The 23858-nt window shown below is 37.2% G+C and overlaps 1 protein-coding gene across 1 annotated transcript; it reads left to right on the top strand.

The window, feature by feature from the left end:
* The first annotated feature begins 5911 nt into the window (after window positions 1–5911).
* LOC127944440 (biglycan) lies at window positions 5912–22147 on the top strand. Its single transcript, XM_052540356.1, has 8 exons — window positions 5912–6141; window positions 13466–13743; window positions 16782–16894; window positions 17716–17929; window positions 18057–18167; window positions 18389–18482; window positions 19912–20050; window positions 20128–22147. The coding sequence occupies exons 2-8, from the start codon at window positions 13497–13499 to the stop codon at window positions 20323–20325; spliced, it is 1116 nt and encodes a 371-aa protein (XP_052396316.1). The 5' UTR covers window positions 5912–6141; window positions 13466–13496; the 3' UTR covers window positions 20326–22147.
* The last annotated feature ends 1711 nt before the right edge of the window (window positions 22148–23858 follow it).

Below are 23858 nucleotides of genomic sequence, written 5' to 3'. Positions count from 1 at the left end.
ATTGCTAAAAGCAACAGAAGTATTCTGAAATATTCTAATTTGTTGAGATACTGTAGTGAATTGGTGGATTTTTGTTAAATGTGAGCCAAAATCATCACAATTAAAAGAACCAAAGACTTAAACTACTTAAGTCTGTGTGCATTGAATTTATTTTATACATGAGTTTAACAATTTGAGTTGAATTACTGAAATAAATGAACTTTTCTTCGACATTCTAATTTATTGAGAAACACCTGTACATTATCATGCACCTGCTATCTTAATAACACCAATTACTATTATGATAGTCAAAAGCACATTGTACAAAAATAAAATGCTGGTTTAATTTTTTTTATAATTATTAAGTGTAAGAAACTTAGTATATCTGTGTCCTTTTTCTGCACTTGTGCAGTGACAGCAGCTTCCTGTGTTTGTTATTAGAGGAGCAAGAACAGGACAGCATTGTTCTTGCTGTCCCCCTGCTGGACAGTGAACCCAAGCATGGGGCATTCCATTATAAAGAGAGGAAAGAGAATGGAAAGAGCGAGAAAAGAGAATGCAAACTGTGTTCACTGTACAAGAATAAGCACAGACACATTCCTCACATCACTGCATTGCACAGTGTAGTTTTGCTGACCAGCTTCATATACAGTTCAGAATAGGATCACACATAGAAATGATAACCAGGAAAGCTGACAGAAAGATGAAGGCAGAGGAAAGGTGTGATTTCAAAGCAGACAGTCCATCATACTAAAAGATCCGTACACGATGAAGCAGATGGGGCAGAATTTCAGCTGTTAAACTATGAAAAGTATACTGGCATTTTAGCTCTCGTTTTAAAAATATAATTAGTGCCCTTTAGCATCAGAAAAAAATGTTTTTCCTTGATCATCTTCAGAAAATCTACCAGTTTCTGTTCTCTTTCCTCCAGCTGCAGTCAGTGAGTGGGTGCTGGCAGTAGAATTAACTAAATGCTGTAATGAATAACAGTGCAGGTTGCCAAAGGTAAATAGGAAACACGCCTGAACACAGCATCATCATGAGTTAAACTCTGCTTTATTTAGATCAGCGTTACATGAATTAAATGAGCATATTCATAAATCAAGATGATGATTCACGAGTTCACCCTTACATCTAATCTGAAGGCAAATAGTAGGCATATTTTCGCGTGCTGTCCTGGGGGAGGGGTCCGGGCCCGGAGCATAGCCCGAACCCAAATAACTCCCCCTATCCCTAATTTGGGATAAATAGATTAGAAGTGAGGAGTTGGGGTGGAGGAGGGTTGCCGAAAAACTGTCGTGGGACAGGAGGTAGGAAGACTGGATATATATACGCTTGCGTGCTATTTAAGATTATTAGCTAAACGAGATGAACCTGTGCCAAATTGGATGATTATCTGATCGTGCTTCTCCCGAACTTTGTTAATAAAACCACATAAAGTAGTACTCTTCATATTAGACTATGTTGTTCTCTACTGTCTAACATTAGAGAACATTTTAATTCAATTCAAGTTTATTTGTGTAGTGTTTTTTATGATACGAATCATTACAAAGCAACTTTACAGAACAGAAACAGAAAATTATGTTTCAACAATATTTAGTAGTAGCTTATAAGTGGTGACTGTCAGTTTGTGTGCATATGACAGGATTTAATTAATACAAGACGTAGACAGCCAGATGATGAACATTATTAACAGCAATAATTATATGATGCAATCATACTTGTAGCAATATTTGTTAGTTCTGTTTGTTGATTCAGGGTTAGCATCATCTGGGGTCCTCTGAAGGCCAGCATTATCTCTTCTCAGGTTTTCTGGATCCAGACTGGAGCTTGTGTAAATCCTAGTTACCACTGGATGTAAATCCCTAGTTACAAAACAGAGAAACAAATAGAGACTTCATTAACATAGCTGCTGTTCCAACAAAGTAAAATTAATTAGTTTAACCCAAGCTAAATTATAGGAATGCACATTTGATCAGATGCAACTGCAGTCACAATTTAAGAGATGCATTATTCAAATGCTTGGTTAAAGATGTGCGTTTTTAATCTAGATTTAAACAGAGAGAGTGTGTCTGAACCCCGAATATTATCAGGAAGGCTTTTCCAGAGTTTGGGAGCCAAATGTGAAAAAGCTCTACCTCTTTTAGTGGACTTTGTAATCTACAAGATTCTGTGTACTGTTTTTTGGTCCGATAATTAATATCTCTGTCTTATCCGAATTTAATAGGAGAAAATTGTTGGTCATCCAGTCTTTTATGTTTTTAACACACTCTGTTAACTTAGATAATTTAAACGTTTCATTTGGTCTCATTGCAATATATAGCTGAGTATCATCAGCATAACAGTGGAAACTAATCCCGTATTTTCTAATAATATTACCAAGGGGCAACATGTATATTGAAAGTAGAAGAGGACCTAGGACGGAACCTGGTGGCACTCCATATTTTACTGGTGATAAATGAGATGACTGTAACGACTGGGTGAAGGAGTGGCAGGAAGCAAGTGTGAGGTTAATACAATTTAATGAAGACAATGATACAAGACAATACTGATACACAAATGATGCTGGGAGGAATGCACAGTCCAGGATGGTGGCGATGAGTGACAAATCCGGAAGGCGGAGTTGAGTTGGCAGCAGGAGAGGGTGACACAGGAACTGTGGGGAAGCGAGCCAAAAATAAGTGGTGTTGCTTGGTGGTGGGTTGTGTAGAGTGGACGGGGTTCCGGGGAGACACGGACATCCAACGCAGAAACCCACTAGAAAGGAAAGCATAGGTCACACACATGAAACAACGCTCTCACAAACACAAGATGCTAGACAAGCCAATATAAAGGGATGAGTAATGAGTGACAGCTGTTGCTGAAGACAATTAACGGAGACGCCCAAAAACTAATCAGTGCTGACGCGTAACACACAGACTTCACCCACAAAATGCAAAACCCTGAGATCACGGTTTACCAACCGTGAAAATAACTCGGTATTTAAATAAACAATATGGTAGCGATCGGACAGGTAGGATCCAAACCATCTTAGAGCCTGCCCTTGAATTCCTGTATAGTTTTGTAATCTATCTAGGAGTATGTCATGATCTATAAGTAAAACTAGCAATGAGATGCAGCCTTGATCTGACGCAAGAAGCAGGTCATTTGTAATTTTAACAAGTGCAGTTTCTGTGCTATGGTGGGGCCTGAAACCTGACTAAAATTAGTTATACAGATTGTATACATTCTACAATCTACATTCGCTATTGTATTTCTAATGTTATCTGTTTTATCAGTGAAGAAGTTAATGAAGTAATTACTATTAAATGTTGATAGAATATTTGAATCAGGTGGCGTCTGGTTATTTGTTAATTTAATTTTTAAATAAAAACCTTGGATTGTTTTGGTTATTTTCTATGAGTTTGTGGATATGCTTGGCCCTGGCAGTTTTTAGAGCCTGTCTATAGCTGGACATACTGTTTCTCTGTTTTTCATCATAATAGTTTTTTGAGAATTGGCTTACTAGTCATATGTAGCAAAGTGTCCTGGAGATGTTGTCAGAGAGCAGCTCCGCTCGGACTCTGCTGGGGTGTAGGCCATCAGCGCGAAACAGCCTAGGACGCTCCCAGAAAAGATTCCAATTATTAACAAATAGCAGTTTCTGTTCTTTACACCATGACAACAACCATTCATTTAAAGCAACAAGTCTACTGAACCTTTCGTGTCCTCATCGATACGTGGGCAGTAGTCCTGACACATTGATCATCTTAGGGAAGTCGTGGCCTAATGGTTAGAGGGTTGGACTCCCAATCGAAGGGTTGTCGGTTCTAGTCTCGGGCCGGATGGAATTGTGGGTGGGGGGAGTGCATGTACAGCTCTCTCTCCACCTTCAATACCACGACTTAGATGGAATTGTGGGTGGGGGGAGTGCATGTACAGTGGGGGGAGTGCATGTACAGTTCTCTCTCCACCTTCAATACCACGACTTAGGTGCCCTTGAGCAAGGAATCAAACTCCCAACTGCTCCCCGGGCGCCGCAGCATAAATGGCTGCCCACTGCTCCAGGTGTGTGTGTGTGTGTTCACTGCTCTGTGTGTGTGCATTTCGGATGGGTTAAATGCAGAGCACAAATTCTGAGTATGGGTCACCATACTTGGCTGAATGTCACTTCACTTCACTTCACTTCCGCGGGCGTCGTGCTGTGAACCGTCTCAATCAGGCTCCTGAAGTCCCTCTTCAGTGTCTCCGTCGGCCGCAGCATGGTGTCGTTAACCCCGGCATGAAGCATGGCCGCTCTGGGGCTCTCGTCGACCTTCAGGATAGCGGGTATCTGTGCAGAAACATCGAGAACCAGGCACCAGGGAAACAGTGAGTGTGCACTTTACCTTCAGCTAACGTAGCACAGACGTGTCGGACATTGGAGTCTCCGATGATCACAGCGTTGCTCCCTGCGGTTCCGGGTGGAGATCTCGAAGACCGGAGGGGGAAAAGTCGTCACCCGGGGCCTGGCTTGTGTCCTCCACTGTGGATGCACCCAGGGTCCATGGTGTCCCGGTGCCGGAGTGAAAGAAGATCACTTTCTGGGTGCACCGTGCCTGTGCAGAGAAAAACAATGAGTAGACGTGGTGCGACTGTTAGCAGCACGCTGTATACTTACCCCAGACTTGTGAGCATCAGCCTGGGAGGATTCCAGCGCGGCTCTCCGCTCTCTCAGCTGGGCCTGCCTCACCTTCAGGTCACGAATCTGCTTCTCCACGGCCTCCAGCTCGAGCTGCACCGAATGCAGCTCGAATGTGTCCTCACCTCACCTCACCTGTGATCAAAAGTAGACATACATCCTCCATTATAGCAAGTAACAGTGAGTAAAGCAATGGTAATGTGTGTGTAGAGTATTAGCAATGCAAGCACGGTTAGCAGCAATCACGCTGTCGATACTAAAGGGCTATAAGCTAATAGCGGACCCGGAAGATCAAAATAAAACGAGGCGCTCTGATTGTTTTTGTTGTAGAATACGATAAAGGATATATTCACACACTATAGAAACGGAAATGATGGTGTATAAAATTGATTTTTAAATAAAAAGAATATAGTGATAGATGGTGTATAAAATTGATTTTTAAATAAAAAGAATATAGTGACGGAGCTCAAACGCACAACAAACAAATGTCTGCTCTATTAACCCCTGGGTCACTGTATAACAATCTGTAATCACTGAGGTCCTCTTGCAGACTAACGTCCTGCCCACAGTTTTCTCTGTGCATCTGAGTGAATTTCTTTATTGCTATAGACTGTGTCCTCGGAAAGTGCTATATTTATGAAGCCACAACTATGCGCATCTCCACAAAAAGTTACATCAAGCGTGCTAGGTTAAGAGTTGATCAAACTGGAAAGGACAAAGTGTTAATGAGGAATAGCTGAGAGGACAGAAAAATATAAGTTTGACTTTTTGACATTTTGACATTTATATAAGATGATACCTTTTCTCCCTCCATCGGCTTGTTGAATGAGGCATAGTTTATTTTTTTGTTAAATGTACACATGTACAATAGTGCAAATAACAAAATAAAATAACTGAACTGATATACAGTATTTTAAAATTATTTTCAGTGTCCCATTTGGAAGCTAAATAAAATCTTAATTAAAAGTATCTGAAAGTACACATGTAGCAACGTTAATTTATTGTGTTTACAAAAACTAGCAAATGCTATTTTGGCGGAAACTTTACGGTTACCATGGTGTTATTTTCTTGCCACGGCATTAGTGCAGGAATTTGATATCAACGTTTTGAGAAACCGCTTCATTAGCTTGATTGCACTTAAATACGTGTAGAAAATCATTAAATCATGGAACTGTAAGCGTGTCAGAAGTCGTTTCATTATTGGGTTGTGCAGTAAGTAGTCAGTGAATGAGAGCGGCCGGTTGGCTGAAGTTTTTGCACTGTTCAACTCCCCCAAACCCGCGCGCCTGTGCGCCTCTTCCTCCGCCTGTAAACCAGTCCAGCTCTCCGCCTCTCTGACAGATACAGGCTTGATGACCCACGCTTAGTTAAGATCGTTAAAACTAGAAGACCAAGTCACGCCGAACAAAAAAATATATTTACTTTAAAGCCCAAATAACAAACACAAAACACAAGGTAAATACGGGCGCAGGAGCTGTGGAAATATTGCAGCCCAAATTAAGGTAAGTGGTTCATTATTATCATTATTATTATTATTATTATTATTATTATTATTATTATTATTATAATTATTATTTATTTTTTATTTATTTTGGGGGTTTGTTATGTTTTGTGCTGTCATTTTCATTTGACTAGCTACTTACAAGCTTTTATTTATTTGCGTAATGCACGTCTTTATATGTAAAGTTTCGGAACTACTTAAGCTTTAGTGAACATTAAATTCACGAAAGCAAAGGCTTGTGAAACATTCTCAGTTAAGATTTATGCATGTGCAAACTTGTTGCTCTGTGTTTATTCATATGCACTGATATGGTGAATGAGATATTGGTGCGTTAAATGACGTCCGGGTGTTTGGGTGGTAAATGAGTTCAGTTTAAATCCATTAAAGAGTTTGTTTTAGTTTATAAACAAATGTGCAAAATGTAAGGAAACAAGAATTAATACACCTCTCTCTCTCTCTCTCTCTCTCTCTCTCTCTCTGTCTATTTATCTGTCTATCCATAAAAATATAGTCTGTATGAAAATAATATTTAATAACGTTTCTTCCTGAATGATTGCACTGCCACATTAAAATACGTGCTCTTATAATAATAAAATAATAATAATAATCCTGTCATTTTCTATTTGATTCGCAATGAGGTTTAATGATTTATTTACAAGTTTGATTTGATTGTTTAAATTATTTCTCACATGTTTCAAAGCACAAATTACAGGACATCTCTGTCTTTTCCCATTTCATTTCCCCTTAACTTTGTCTTATTCAATCTATTTTTCCTATATATAAAACTGTGGAAATGACCAATATCCTTTTTTTAATACTACTTCACACTCAATATAACTCACAATTTAACAACCAGCTCTGTTGATCAAGTCTGCCTTCACTTTTTGTTGTGCCAGTCGCCACATCCATGCAGGGCGGTAATAGACATTGCCAGGCAGAAGCTTTTTTAGGGACTAAAGTTAACAAATTACAGTCAAGCCAGCAGTTAATTCCTGCCAAGCGCATAGAGTCCAGAACCACCAAATGGTTCATCAGGAGAGAGAGAGAGAAGTAAGTTGTCTATGTGTGCATGCAAGAGGCAAAACTGCTGAATTTAGATGATTGACTTCATTTGTGAGAACACATCCATAGGAAGTCTTCATTTGATTGCTAATGTCAGAATTTTATTGACTGTTGAACATTGAACGCATGTCACTGTACTCCCAATCATACCACATTTCATGTGTCAAAGCTGTTGTTTTGAAAGAAATTCTTCTTTCTAACTAATGTAATCAACAACAGATTCACAGAGGACACATGCGTTCCCTGGCTCCCACGGTTAGTGCAGTAAAAACAAAAAAATTGGTTTGTCTGTTAGAGAAGTGCCATTTAACTCTAAACATTCTTATGGTCAATGCATTTTCAATTAACAATCACACTTGAAGATCAAAAAGAAAATATTAATAAAGTTGTTATATTTTCGTCTTATATACCACCACAGCTCCAGAAAACAGAAATACTATGAGTAAATAATAGACAGCGTTCCATTTAGCTCAGAAGTCGGAGCTGGGAATAATATCACACTGAGTTGACTGCATTCAAGTACACAAGTCAGAAAACCAAGATGGACATTGTAAGCAATACGAGTTAATAAGTACACATATTTTTCACAGATAATGCTGAAGTATCATGTCCACAGATAGAAGTTGTTTAGTACTGTGTGAGTTTATTGAAACATAGACAAAGAGATGTGCTAATAAACAATATTACTCTTTCACCTACTGTTAATGCACTGAGCAGCCATTTTGGATTCCAAAGTCAGGGTTTTTCCCATATTTCAGTTCCGACGTTCCAGTTAAAAGTTCCCATACCTGAAACTCCAAATTTCCCTATTTCCGAATACAGACGAAATGCACCACAAGTACCATATATTCTGCTATGAGTGTTATCAGTGTGCATTTGTTGACATTCAATTTATTATGTGTTCATTATTGACCATAACATGAAAAAATGGACTGTACAAAAAAAAAAAAAAAAAAAAAAAACTGATTGAAAAAAAAAATGGATTGTAATTGATTATGATAATAGACCAGGGTTATTCAAATCTTGCCCTGGAGGGCGAATGCGGCGAATGCGGCTCCAGCCCTGATCAAAGTCACCTGCCTGTGATTTTCTAATGATCCCAAAAACATTGATTAGCATGCTCAGCTGTGTTTGACTAGGGTTGGAGCCAAACTCTGCACCGCATTGGCCCTTCAGGTCAAGATTTGAATAACCCTGTAATAGACCTTAATAAGGTTAGACGCCATATTGAATTTTAAACAGATGAAAACAAGACTATGAGGAATAGAAACTAAAGTGCTACAGAGTTTTGTCCACTGACAGGGTGTTTTTTTTTTTCAGAAAGACATTTTGTCAGCTGAACAGTTGATATGTTTTTTAACAACAGTATAAGCCAGTGAACACACTGTACTTCTGTCCCTCACAGCCTCATTTGCATTCCTGTCGAAAATTGTTCATGGCACTACCCTTTCTAAGCTCTAATGAATTTAGTATCCGTTATAGATTTATCAAAGCCACAGTCAAAACATTTCTAATGATAACTGCCTATTTATAAATAAAAAATAACCCTCTGTACTGTTTGCTTTTGAACAAAACATCCTGTGAGGAAATCAGGAGTTGATACTAATGGAGCACTCTTTTTCTGAACTCTTCTGATGTTTTCTTGAATGTTGCCTCAAATGTTTAATCTCGTGTCTTATTTATGCATTTCAACTCACTAAAACTCAATGGCAGACATGCCATAGCCTTGGCTTTTAGTTCAGGCTTAACTCTTTAGACGAATCTTAAAGACAAACAAATCATACACAAACACACGCCTTTCAATATGCAGGGAAATTCCCTTCTTGGCTAATGTGTTATTGTTGTGTTTTATTATTGTTATTACAGTAATCATGGGAAACATGCTGCAGTGTTCAGAGAGCTTTCTGTGTGGGCTCTGCTCAGTCTCTGTCATTTCTGGGGAGAAGTCGGCTGTGCACTCTATTATTAAAATCTGACATTTAGTTAATTTAGTCTATCTTTTTCAGAAACACCAGACTAGGTGGAGATTTAGACAGAAATGAATTGTTTTAATGAAGAGAAAATAAATGTATTGATGCCCAAGATCTAAATGTTAAAGAGTATTGTTTTTATTTTTTCTTATTTGTCAATGAAGGAAACAAAATATAAAGAAATTAGTCATAAACTACTATTATACATTACCATTAAAATGTTTTGGGTCAGTGTTTTTTTGTAAAGAAATTCAAATGTTTTTCAACATGGATGCAATTAATTGATCAAAAGTGACAGTAAAAACATTTATAATGTTACAAAATATGTCTATTTCAAATGCTGTTCTTTTAAACTTTATAATTTTTCAAAGAATTAAGAAAAAAAGCTTATATTGTAATAATATTATGCAATATTAACTGTTTTCAGCATTGATAATAAGAAATGTTTCTTGAGCACCAAGACAGCACATTAGAATGATTCCTGAAGGATCAAGTGACACTAAAGGAATAAATTACAGTTTAAAATATATTCAAACAGAAAACAATATTTAATTTCAATATGTATATATATATATATATATATATATATATATATATATATATATATATATATATATATATATATATATATATATATATATTATTTATATTTATATTTATTTTTTATTTTTTTTTATTATTATTATTATTTATTTTTTTCCGAATGAATGAAAACCCCAAACTTTTGACCAGTAGTGTGCATTTTGTTTTAGGTTTTTTTTTATTGTTAAACTGTGGTGGGGCCAGAGAAAATGTGTTAATGCAAGTAAAAATCTTTACTTCTAAGTCCAACTGGACCAGCAGAAAACAGCTTATGCAGACATAAATCATCTTAATACAGAACCACCACCTTGTTTTAGCCATCAGCAGCTGCTCTCTCTCTTAATTTCTGTCACATTTTGAGTGATAGAAATAGCTGTCTGCATTCCACATTGAGGAGTATGTGCTGTGTAATTAGCAGCAGAAGTGGTTGTTTTGTCTAGGCCATACCATTCCTCAAGTCACCGTTCTGGAGAGGACTGTGTCTTTAGACTGGAGTGATAAGGGCTGTGAACTTTGGATTGTCCACTGATGTATTTGGCTAAGGCCGTGGGAAATGATTATCCTTGTTTCAGCTAATGTTTGAATGTTTTTGTCCAAGGCATCATGATGTGTGTGGATTTGCTTATTGGCTTTGGGATTTGGGATTCACAAGTATATTTACTAACAGGTTTGTTTCATTTTGAATCAGACATTTCCAAAAAATGACACTTCAGTGAGGAGGTCAGTTAAATCAGTAATGACTCTGAATTAATCAATGACTGAATGGATATATGACTCACTCTCCAGTGAGTTTGAGGCTGTTGTGGATAGTTCACCAAAAAATGAAAATTACCCCATGATTTACTCACCCTCAAGCCAAATATTTTATGAATCCCAAAAAAATAAAATATAAAGCTTGGAAGAGCCAGGGCATTTTTTTATATAACTCTGAGTGTATTTGTCTGAAAGAAGAAAGTCATATACACCTAGGATGGCTTGAGGGCCAGTAAATAATGGGGTCATTTTCATTTTTGGGTGAACTGTCCGTTTAAGAGCCATTTGTTCATGAATCATTACCCCAGCTAACAGGTAATATTCTCAAGTTTCTCTTAAAGCTGTGAACAAATATTCTACCAGGGGCATTAACACAATGTTAGTTATGTCTGGTCTTTATTAAGGTTCTCAAAACCTTAGCATAATAATATCATTTATACATAGCTCATGGAATCTTTTTTTTCCAAAAAAAACAAAAAAGTTTCATGTTCGTCTAACATTTTTTAAATGTTACCACTTGTTTCAGAATAGTCAGAAAACATTCAAAAGTACTGTTGCCATAATGTTTGCTGTAAATAATATATGATATGATGGAATGCTTTATTAACATTTGCTAAACCAAGATAAATAATAATAATAATATAAAAAATCTGAGTGTATCCCATAAAAACAGCACATATACTTACTATATACTTGTGTTATGGTGCTTGTGGTCAATAACACATATAGTTAACACATATAGTTATCAAACTTTTCCCTGAAGAGCAGAATGCAAGGACTTGTGTGCGACTGTGCCTCAGCCCTCTCCTTGCATTCCTCTGGCCAGTCCAAACCAGACCTTTTTTGGGTGGGTGGTATAATTTAGCCACTATTTTTACAAATGGGTACATTTTCTTCCCTCTTTGCTTTTATTCCAGGTCAGAGGCATGAAAAACGGATGTTAATTTCCATGTATTTGACTTTAAAGTGAAAGATGGTCAGACGATATGAGAGGAACACATATGTTGGCATGTCAGGATAAAGAATGGGATTCCTTTGGATACTTTAATGCATACCTTGGATGAACTGATATTTAGGAAATGTTTGGATGAGCAACATATGGTCAGCTCTGGGAACTGTCAGGCACCATGCCAAATGTTTAATGTAAATGTCTGTTTGTAGTCATTTCAATGATCTTAAGAACCTAGACAGCAGTGTGAATGTTCACAGAAGATGATTGAGGAGCCAAGGGGAACCGCTAAAGCATCCATGCTCATTACTCCGATAATGACACAGTCACAGATGCTGTGTGGAATGGGAGACGTAAAGGACTCAATGGACACAATTAAAAATGAACAACATTTGTGTGGGATCCCTCTCCAAGCTTCATAGGAGTCTTTACTGTGAGTTTGCCATGCATAAATAGGAACTGAGGCTAGTTCTTTGACTTAGAGGTGTTTCATTCTCTCTTGAATGACAAATGTTATATTATCTAACTTAGAAATAAACAAAAAAAATGTGTTCATTGGAGGTCTTCTTTGATGCACAGGAAATAAAAAAAACATATATTTTATTGATATCCATATATTATATTTAATTATGTTATAATCTTAGTGTCTTAGTTTTATCTATTAGTATTTCCGAAGACAAACACAAAATACAAAGTTCAGGAAACTTGAGTGAGCATATTTGAATGTGGCAGTAAATTGTGATGGGAAGACACTGAGTTTCTCTCTTGGGACACGTCATCTTCTGACATCTGGTTCCTCTTCCCAGCATATATAGGGAATACTATGGATTTAAAGTGTTGTGACTCATTTGTGAAGACAATCATCTATGATGGCAGGGAGATTTACTCATTTTTTTCCCCCAGCTGGTTGGATTTAAAGGATAATTGTAATTTTGCATGAGCTTCAGTGTGAGGTGTTATGATTCAGGGTTATAGTTCAGGAAGCAGGTTGGGTTTAGGGTGCTGATTTGGGTTTCAAACAGGTGTTGGCTTTAATTTTAGATCTCGGTTTGATCAGGTTTAACACACTGGCCAAGGTTAAGTCAGAAACTGACAGGTGGGGGGCATGTAACTGAATATGGTTTGCGGTTTAGGTTACAGCCCCATGTTTAAGGGATCAGCGTGGTCCTCTGGTTGGTTCTGCGGACCCTGGATCCTTAACCACATCTTAGCCCCAAAATGTCTGGTGACATCACAGGACCCAGCTGGAAGACATTGAGAAATGACATCATGAGTGGCTCCCCGCCCTTTTAGTCACAGACTCACAGACACTGTCAGAAATATCCCCTCCTACCTCCTTCCTGTCTAATGAATGGCTTGTTTTAAGATATGTTTTAAGAAGGCCAGTTTGAGTTTTTCCACCACCACACTCCGTCTGACCAGACCTGTCCTACAAACACAGACTCACTGCTTGTCCCTTTGGTTACCCTTTGCTATTTTTTTTTTAAATGTCAGCAGATGATACCAAAATATAAACTAAAATGTTGTTCTCATTCAGATGTTTTTAACATCACACAAACTTATTTATGCACTTTTAAATAATAGTATACTCTTAGTACTTTTTAGTGATGTCTGTCAAAGCTTTTAGTGTTTCTCAGGGAATGCTGAATGATGCATTCATATTCAGATGGCAATGTTACAATATCATCCCAAACCCCAAATAACACCCTAGTTCCACCCTGTTCCTTTGATGTACTTTGTGAAATGTATTATTGTCTTAATTATTATAAACAGAGCTAAGGAAATGAGTTGCGGGCTGAACTTGAAGAGAAGACATAGAGTCTTAAGTAACTACACATTGTCCCTTGTGTAATTAACACATTAACACATTCAGCTCCAAATGAAAGTAAAGGCTCAGTGTCGACGAAAATGTATCCACACAGTACAGGATACACACAGTTACGTATAAAAACAGCTGTGTCAAATGAAATAAACAACCATTAATCTCTTTTTGTCTCCTCATGGTGCAGGTCCGTGTGTGGAAGTCTCTGTCTCTCTGCAATGCTCTCCTGCCGCTCTCGCCTGCTTCTGCTGCTCAGTATCTGCAGCCTGACTGCTCCCTCACTGGCTCTGCCCTTTGAGCAGAGAGGATTCTGGGACTTTGCTTTGGATGGAGAAGTGGGAGATGGGACAACGGTGATGATGAGAGATGAAGAGGGTTCAGCTGTAGAGGAGCTGCCACCAGATGTGTTCTCATGCCCCTTTGGTTGCCATTGTCAGCTCAATGTGGTGCAGTGCTCAGACCTAAGTGAGTATCTATCTATCTATCTATCTATCTATCTATCTATCTATCTATCTATCTATCTATCTATCTATCTATCTATCTATCTATCTATCTATCTATCTATCTATCTATCTATCTATCGACACAATGAAATAACATTTTTGGAATCACTTCCAGAATGATTTTTCCAGCTGATGCATTATAAAAACATTGATAGCCAATCAGAATCCAGCTCGAATATTTAAAGAGGCAACAACATTTTACTCCAAAAATATATTCTTGACCATATCCCTACACCTAAACCTAACCTTAACCATGAGTAATCCCTAAAATCAGAGAAAATGATAGATGAATGACACTGATGTACAAGCACCAAACAGTGATTTTAAGCGTAAACTTCACAAAATCTATCAACCGGTTCTTCAAATCTGATTGGTTAATCACAATGTTGTTCCCGGGACAACATCTTTTTACAGTATTACAGTAATTTCTTGTCTGTTATATAATGTAATATTGTTCTTTGTGTTCTTGGTATATAAATCACAGCATCTTATAGAGACTGTTTGCCAGCCCACATACAAACAGGCAAAATCCGTTGTTTCTGAACATGTCTGTTGGTTGTAGTTCAGTCTCTAAGAAAACTGAGGCCCGAATGGGAAAGTGAAAAATGCCTGTGATTTTCCATTGAACTGTAGGAGTGGTCCTATGTTGTTTTTATGGCACACACCTGGGATGTTTTACAGGTAGACAGTCTGAGAGAGATAGACAGGGAATGTGAGAGGGAGAAAATGAACTGATGAAGATTTAGAAGTCTTTGATGAGCATTTGTTCATTTCAGAAGGTCGGAAATAGTCTGGGGTTATGTCTTGTAAACAGTACATCCACAAAAGTGCCAATTTGGACCTAAAAAAATTTGGGTTTTGACAGGGAACACTTAATTTCATTGTGATTTATTCTAGATGCTCCTTTGTTCTTTTTCCACAGATAGGGGATAACAGACCTACAAACAAAGAGGAAACTTTACTCTTAACTGAACTGATTGGTTAAACGCCCACTTTGTAGGAACTTGTTGTCATTCAAGTGAAAGTTGTGCTTTTCAGTGATCACTCAGTTTACAAATCTACATACAGAAACTGTGGACATGTGTGCACCCATAAATCAGATGGCAGAGCTTGCCTTTTTAGGTGCAGGCTCCAGAAATTGGATGAAGTCTTTTGTGATTTTTTTTTCTTCATGGCATTAACGGCACCCATTGAAGCTCCGCTGTAACCCTATAGTCATACTTACGGATACACAAGCTCTTTCTTTCTCCAGCCAAGTTTGCCCAAGTTATGATCCTCATAGAACATTTACAGCCGTTGAACTGACAGAAGCAACAGGAACTTAGGAATTTGGAGCTTATTATTTTGATTATATGCATTCCTTTTTATTTTGTGCATGTCTGACTGTGTTTGCATATGTGCAGGAATGCTTTAAGCCATATGTTTTGGTCTTTGCAAGTGTTTTTGTTTTTCGCAAATGTCATTGCATCTTTGTTTATGCTTGTGGATTTGATATAAAAATCGAAAAATACAGCCCTCGCTTTAGGCATTTTTTTTCTATGCTTCCTCCCATGATGAAGGTTTGCTTGTAATACATTGATCCATCCACTGCACTCTTTTATTTTCTTTCGTATCTGGAAGTTATTCTGCCATGTAGGCTGTAATTTAATTGATGGTGATGTTTATTCAAAACAGATGTATATAATTATGTATAAATTTAGGTGGTTATGTGCCTTCCTGATAAAATATGTTCCTCTTAGGGGGTGTGAATGTTGGTCAGCAGTTGTGTTGTTTTATGGTGCTATATAAATAAACTTTGACCTTGACCTTGTATATGTGTGCAGAGCTGTGGTTGGGGGGCTGTGATGTGCTGGGCTCTGGGGTTTGGCACTGTGTTTGTCAGCGGTCGGCTGGTCACTGAGCGCTTGTTGGTTTGAGTGGCAGGTGGGCAGATGGCTTGGAAGATGATATTGTAAAAAGGAAAACAAGAAATATCTTCAGTTCGACCTCTTAGTATCTTGGCTTATAATGGCTTGAACTCAAGATATTCTATGGGATATTTATTTTTATTTTTTTACAAAAACCTAATAAATGTGTACAATTATTAGAAAGGAAGGTTTCAAATAATATTTTATGATTCTGATATTATTGTGCAATATTTTACCCCCCTTGGACGCAAAAGCAGTTCTGTTGGTTAATCAGACTGTTAATGGGCGCTCTGTTCAGTGCCTGATTGTTCTAGTACTAATTCTTGTATTCTTAATATTATTCGCTAACATAAAATAACAGAAACACCCAGAAGATGTTTTTTTACTAATAAAAAACAAGTCAGAATGATTTTATGTGGTAACTGCCTGCAGGCCACACATCATTGTATTTCTTTGATATGCTTAATAACGCATTGATTTTACTTTACGGTCCTACTTGAAGCTAGATGGTTTGGAAGTTGTGGTTCTCAAGAACATTATAAATGGCTGCAAGGTTGAACCCAGCCTAGTATAAATTATTGGGCTCTGCTGGAAATCATCATGAATCATTGGCCTGATTTAGAATCTTGGACACTTCACTGCTAAAACAGACACAATGCTGGATTTGTGCTTTGGTGCGGTTCTGCTGGAGTTTTGTGATGTGGTCCATATGTGGCTAAAGAACCTAAATGTTTTTTAAAGTGCATGTTTAAAGTGGTTGCAGAACATCCTCAGGTTACTCTAAAATAAAGAAACACTATTGCAAAACCTGACACTGGATTCAAAATGCCCAATAAGCACACAGCAGGCCACAATAACTGATTTATTTCGAACTAAACATCTTATCAAAGACATGCTGTAATTGTTAAGATTTTCAATTGTGTTCACTATGTAATTCTGTTATTGTGATGTTGAATAAGAAGCCATGTCATGGGGAAATCCAGACCAGATGGCAGGCTAATGGTCTCTCTCTACAGACATTTGTACACAGATCTGTATACTCTATACCCTACAAGCTTTAAATTAGCTGTAAACATTTTGTCTTCATGTTTAGGTTTGACTGCAGTGCCCAAGGAAATTCCCAGAGACACCAAACTCCTGGACCTACAGAACAACCGCATCACAGAACTGAAGGAGAATGACTTCAAAGGACTCACAGACCTCTATGTAAGACACTGATACTGATCAAAGAAATGAGAACTAGAGAAGGTGAAGGTCAAGCTATAAATTCTACTCATCATTAATAACAAGTGAGAAAAATGAAGATAGATGAGGCTGAATGAGGCAAGAACATTTTGGCTTATTGGTGTTCCTCAAAACACTAATTCATTTCAATTCAAATTGAAAGTTTTATAATATTGGACATTTCTGGATGGTCTGGATGGTTTCTGGTGCTGTTCACTGATGTGTGCCAGTCTCACAGCTTGTTTTTTTTTTGTTTTTTTATTCGCCGTTGGCTGATGCAACCAATCAAGCTACATATTAGCTAAATATGTCACTATTAACTTTAATGCTGTAACTTTAGATGTACATTAAGATTGAAAATGTACACTTTAATATGTAAGATTTTTAATATATATATTTAACATAGAAACAACAAGACAAGCATGTTTTGGCTAGCTCGTGAAAAATTGGTCTGTCGTTCGCTGCACACATTACTTTAAGTTTGGCACTCTGTGTCAAACAGTTCAAGTCTCTGAAGGAGAATGCCCCTGTAGTTTTGGGAAACACACGCCGGTGCCAAACTGAATGTTTTAGTTCCCTTCTTAGAGCTCATATTATCCCCAATATGTATCCCTAATATTTACTCAGCCTCTCTCACCAAACACAATATTTGGCATGGACTGAAAAACTAAAACAAATTATAGCATCATTTATAAGTCATTTGATTTTGTGTACATATTTAATGCTCATGGTCAAACTGTTATTAATCATGTCTGCATGACTTTCCATGAACCAAATGCTAAAGTCTTTCTGTGTCCCACCAGGCTCTGTCACTGGTCAACAACAAGATCTCCAAAGTCCACCCGCGAGCCTTCGCACCCCTCCTACGCTTAAAAAAGCTTTATTTTTCCCGTAACCTCCTGACAGTGATGCCCAAGAACCTTCCCCCATCCCTGATGGAGCTGCGCATTCATGACAACCATATTAAGAAGGTTGCAGAAGGAACGTTCTCTGGTCTGGGCAGCATGAACTGCATTGGTTTGTATGCGCGCTTGCCATTATGTGGTATAGAGGTTACAGTCTGACCAAACCATTTCCTTTTTTAGATGGAGCCTGCTGGTTTTTGTGATGGGATATTCTGTCTGATGTTGAATGCTTCTTATAGAGATGGGCGGAAACCCTATTCAGAACAGCGGCTTTGAGCCTGGCGCTTTTAAAGGCCTGAAACTCAACTACCTGCGCATCTCTGAGTCCAAACTCACTGGAATACCAAAAGGTGATTCTTTATAATATTCATAAAAGTCATTAAAGTGTGAACTCTTGAAAATGATTTTATTTATTTTGAAAAAAGAACATTTGGATAATACAGTTACTCTGTGCAGTTTCTCACTTGAATGAGCTTTAATAATATCCTTGGTCATAAATCACAATTTGCATGAGTTTTAATGTGTGGTGCTATTTCCAATTATATAATGAGGAATGTTCCTCTCTTCCCAGACCTTCCTGACAGTCTTCATGAGCTCCACTTGGACAATAACCAGATCCAAGCTATCGAACTGGAGGACCTGAGCCGCTATAAACACCTGTACAGGTGAAGCCCCTCATGACCCTTCTGCACTCAACACACCACATTTTCCTGTGGGCTTTCTATAAAGCAACAGTGCCACCTGGTGTATGACATTTTAATAATGTGTAGGGGGTCGGGGGCTAAATGCTTGCTACAGTAGTGTAGTTCAGTTTGTAGAGACATTGGTGATTATAGACCCTATGTTTGCCATCTTAGGCTCCTGAAAAGTCGAGTATTATCCTTTAAATTTCACAAAAATTACGATTGGCAGTTTAACTGGAGTAATCTCAGAAGTGTTGTTAACTAAAACTATTGTGCTAACAAAAGCTTGCAAGGAAACACATTTTTTAATAAAATAAGAAAACCATGTTTGCCAAATTCTAAATTGAAACCATAAGTGTGCATTATAACAAAATAAAAACTAATAATACTACAGACAAAAAAAATTTTTTTTATTTTTTATTCTAGAATGGTCTGGTACTCGGACTGCAGTGATAAATGAATTTGGACGCACTTGTGTTGACTTGAATTTGATGATGCACTCGAATTTGACATACTTTGATATTTGGACACATTTTTCAGAGTACAGTCAAATCCAATTAGGCCACAACTTTATGTATAGTGTAAGTAACAGCATAACGTTAAGATAACAAGACATTAATTTAACTCAATTGGTTTATGTCTTGAATTGAAAATGAACTCGGATCAAGTACTAGAAACTAAAGAGAGTGGGACTGTCTTATTTAACACAACGTACACAACCTATCACTATTATATGATGATTTGTCTGTAATCACAATAATAAACCAGCGTTCAGCAGTCAAGTTAAGCCATGAAACAATGCAAAGACAACACTTAAACTAAATCTGTAACTATATCTAAAAGATTATAGGCCATGAATATGCTAATTTTTGCAAATCCAGTGACTGGTGTTCTCCCACATGGCCCATCTGACAGTGCTGTATCATAGATGCCCTAGAGATGCAGTTACAAATTTACTGCTAAGTGTACCCACAATGGCACATTTCATTGTCAGCAAGTTCTGGAGCAGTTTTAATATAAATTTGATATATATATATTATTTAGTTGGTGTTATTTATTATTTCTTTGTATAATTATTATTTCATTTTGTACACAATTTGAAAGTTATATGGGATGAAAACATCAAGGAATTTAAATAAAACTAAACAAAAATTAATTATGCATCATTAAATCAACCTTAAATTAAACTGAAATTCAAAAGACCTAAAATAACCCTGATATTGGACTAACAACTCATGAAAATCTCTTTTTCCTGAAAAATCCCGCATATAGTGCAGCTTGTCCTGCAGGGCTGCAGTTGACCCATTGCCTGTTCACAGTGTTTCCAGTCTATTGTGTGTCCACCTCACTAGATGTCTGTCACAATGTGTGCAGCCCATCTATTGTCTATTGCTTATTCATTGTTTGCCAGATTGGGCCTGGGTTTCAACCACATCCGGATGATTGAGAACGGCAGCCTATCATATGTACCTAATCTCAGGGAGCTGCATCTGGAAAACAACCGGCTGAACCGCATCCCCATGGGTCTGCCAGACATGAAGTACCTGCAGGTGCGAGAAATCAAACGGATGAACAAAAAGTGTCCCATTCACACAAGCACAATCATTGATTTTGGCTTCTATTCCAGGTGGTCTACCTTCATTCCAACAACATAAGTCGAGTGGATGTTAATGACTTCTGCCCTCGAGGTTTCGGCATGAAGAGGAGCTTCTATAATGGCATTAGCCTCTATGGCAACCCGGTTAACTACTGGGAGGTGCAGCCCGCCACCTTTCGCTGCGTTGGTGACCGATTGGCCATTCATTTCGGAAACTATAAGAAATAGAGAATGGATGAAAAGAGAGATTTGTGGACAAATACCAATGCTGGAATTGAAACAGAACAGAAAAACTCGGAGAGAGTGGGCCAAAATGGTGTTAACAAACAATGTTTGCAAATCATTCTTACTATGTATCTTTGGATGTATTTGTTAATGATGTCGAAAGTTCACACCAATGATGCCAACAATAATGATAAAGATATCGTTTTAAAAATTAAATGAAATTTAAATAATAAAATTGAAAAAAATTGTACAATCCAAACCACAGCTGTAACGGATTGATGACAGTTAATCAAAATCAACATTATAAAGAGATTAAGCATTTAAAGGGGCAGACAACGAAACTGCAGAATGCTTTTAAAGGAACACTCCACTTTAAAAAAAAAAAAAAAAAAGGCTAATTTTTCAACTCCCTTAGAGTTAAACAGTTGAGTAGAGTGATATTACACAACACCTGAAAATAATCCCCAGCAACTCTGCAACTACAAAAACTAGCTGGGCACTATTTTCAGGTGCTGTGTAATATCACTGTGCCTGCTGCACCAATGTTAAGCCAGCAAAGTCCCTTGATTATTATGCCGGAATGAGAGTATAGTTCCTATCCATATCAGCCTAGAAAAATTTTCAGTCGATCTTAGTACACGATGTAACTGGAGAAGAGATAAGTTTTAAATAGGAACAATTCAGAAACTCTTTGGTCATTTTTTTGGCGAGATGCTAATGGTTTTATCAGAATTAATGATCAATGCTAAGCTAAGCTAAAAGTGCTACCGTAAGACCCGGAGATCGGCTGAATGGATCCAAAAACAGTAAAACTCAACTGTTTAACTCACCCAGAGTTGGAAAATGAGCATATTTTCAAAAAAAAAGTGTAGTGTTCCTTTAATAAACAGAACATTATTGTCTGTCAGTGTGGATGCTTATATAGTTATTGTTATCTTTATAGTGATCATATAGTTGATGTGAACAGACCTGAAAGAGAAAAGAAGGGAGCAATAAAAATAAGTAATAAAAAATAAATTTGTGGAATTTGATCTCTTACAATTGGCTCTATTTATAAAACCATAATAATGGTCATCGTTTTGTAAGTGTTTTACAGTAAATTCTTACCATTATCAGTTCACTTTTTAAGGGCTCTGTTTGCTTGACACTTTTATAATAGTATTATTGATATGTACTTTTATATTGTTATTATTTTATATTAGTTTTTGTTTTATTATTAATAGTGAAGTTTGGATTGGATGTTGAAAATGGGAAGGTTGAATTTAGATGTTAAATTCATGGTGCTTATAATAAGTGTATCTGTGTTGTTTGTAAAAATGTTTGCTTTCTTTTTTCACCTTTTTCGCCTTGCGTCCTTCAGGGGTCTTGTTGTTGTGGGAGTACTTTAGGGCAATGGAGGAACCTTACACAGACACAATATAATTATGTTGTCGAGTTTCAGTAAGCCAAATGCCTCATGTTCTTACCCAGCACTTTTGGGATTGAGGCTGATTCGGAAAAGGATTGTAATGTTATGTTGTTTTGCACAGTTTCTCTATGAATTCCAAATCTCTTCTTTGTAGCGTGTTGTTTTTCTCATGTTTTCTTTGGCAGTGACTCTGCATGCATTTAGTCTACACTCTACTGCATGTTTCAATAAAATATCTTTCAGCTTGACTTCAGGAGCAGAAGTGATGTACCATCATGGTTTGAAAGCTGTGACTAATACAACTTGAGTTAACACGAGTTTGATGAGTTTAGTGAACATTTCCAGTGCTCTTCTTGTTAAACAAGAATGTGTCCTCCTTTCTCAATAAAGCCAAATATTGATTGATTGCATTATCAAGCACAATGTCACTGGTTCATTCTACTTTGTTGCAAACCATGTCAGAGAAATTCCAGATTTTATAAATTAAAATAAAACATAAAATTATTTAAACCTTGTGGGAGATGTATTTATGTATCTGAGTACTTATATGATTAAGTTACTGAATATACACTATATGGACAAAGGTATATTGGGACACACCTCATAATTACAGAATTCAGGTGTTTCAATCAGACCCACTGCCACATGTATAAAAACAAAGAACTAGCCAAGAAGGCTGCATTTACAAACATTTGTCAAAATAAATTGCAGTAAGTCAGTTCATTCAATTAAAAAAAAAACAGTTCATGAAATTTCATTCCTTTTAGATATTCCATGGCCAACTGTTGGTGGTATTATTGGAAACTGAAAGTATAGAAGCAACTCAGTTACAAAGCAGAAGACCACATGAAGTCACAGTTCCAAACTTCCCCTGGCATTATCATCAACACAAAAAAAAAACTGTGTGGCAGGCGCTTCATGGAATGGATTTCCATGTCTGAGCAGCTACACACAAGCCTCACATCACCAAGTATAATGGCAAGCATTGGATGGAGTGATGAAAAGCACATGTCTGTAGAGTCTGGAGCAGAGGAAACCTGTTCGTGAGAATCACATCTCTCTGTTTGGTAGTCTGATGGGCGAGGCTATGTTTTGTAGATGCCAGGAGAAAGTTACCTGCCTGACCGCACTGTGCTTAATGTAAAGTTTGGTGGAGGAGGGTTAATGTTATGGGGTTGGGCTAGGTTGGTGGAGGAGGATAATTTTATGGGGTTGGACTAGGTCCTTTATTTCCAGTAAAGGGAAATGCTGTAACATACCAAATCATTTTGGACAATCCTATGCTTCCAACTTTTGTGGGAAAAGCCCTTTTCTATTCCAGCATGACTGTGCCCCAGTGCACACAGCAAGGTCCATAAAGACTGTTGGATGTGTTTGGTGTGGAACCAATGGGACATCTTTGGGATGTACTGGAACGGAGATTGTGAGTCAGGTCTTCGAAGTACAACATCTGTATCTGATCTCACAAATGTATTACTTGATGAGTGGTCAAAAATTCCCACAGGAACACTCCAAAATCTTATGGAAAGCCTTCCCAGGAGAGTAGAAACTGTTGTAGGTGGTGGGTGTTTAGAATGTGATGTCATTAAGATCCCTGATGGTGTAATGATCAGGTATCTCAATACTTTTGTCCATTTATTGTATTATTAAATTGTTTAATACCAACAGCAGATCAGGAAAACATGTTTGATCTGCAGCCACACTTGACCATTGGAATACATACATTTAAATTTTTGTTTTTGTGTGTGTGTGTGTGTCCAACATGACACTGAAAGTAGCCTAGTGCTTATTTATTCAAAGTGCAGATTATTATTTTGGTACCCAAATCTCTTTATTAATTGAAATAATTTGTTATCTAAAAGATAGTCTCTGTTGAATAGGTAACAAAGTCAAGAATTATTTTTGTGCATTTTTTTCAGCTGCTACTACTATTACTACTACTACTAATAATAATATTGGAAGATACTAAGAAGATATTTATATTAAATAAAATAATTTGAACGTGCTATCTGAAAGAACTACTCAATTAAGGAGATTTTAATATTTTTGAGTATTTTCTCAGCTGGTGTGTAACAGTTTCAGCCGAATCACCTCAGCTCTATTATTATGAAGAGAAAAAAAAACACGT

The sequence above is a fragment of the Carassius gibelio genome, chromosome A23 (genome assembly GCF_023724105.1).
Source record: "Carassius gibelio isolate Cgi1373 ecotype wild population from Czech Republic chromosome A23, carGib1.2-hapl.c, whole genome shotgun sequence".
NCBI classification, from domain to species: domain Eukaryota; kingdom Metazoa; phylum Chordata; class Actinopteri; order Cypriniformes; family Cyprinidae; genus Carassius; species Carassius gibelio.
Note: the sequence above shows the minus strand (reverse complement) of the source record. Positions and strands in the feature narration are given on the sequence as shown.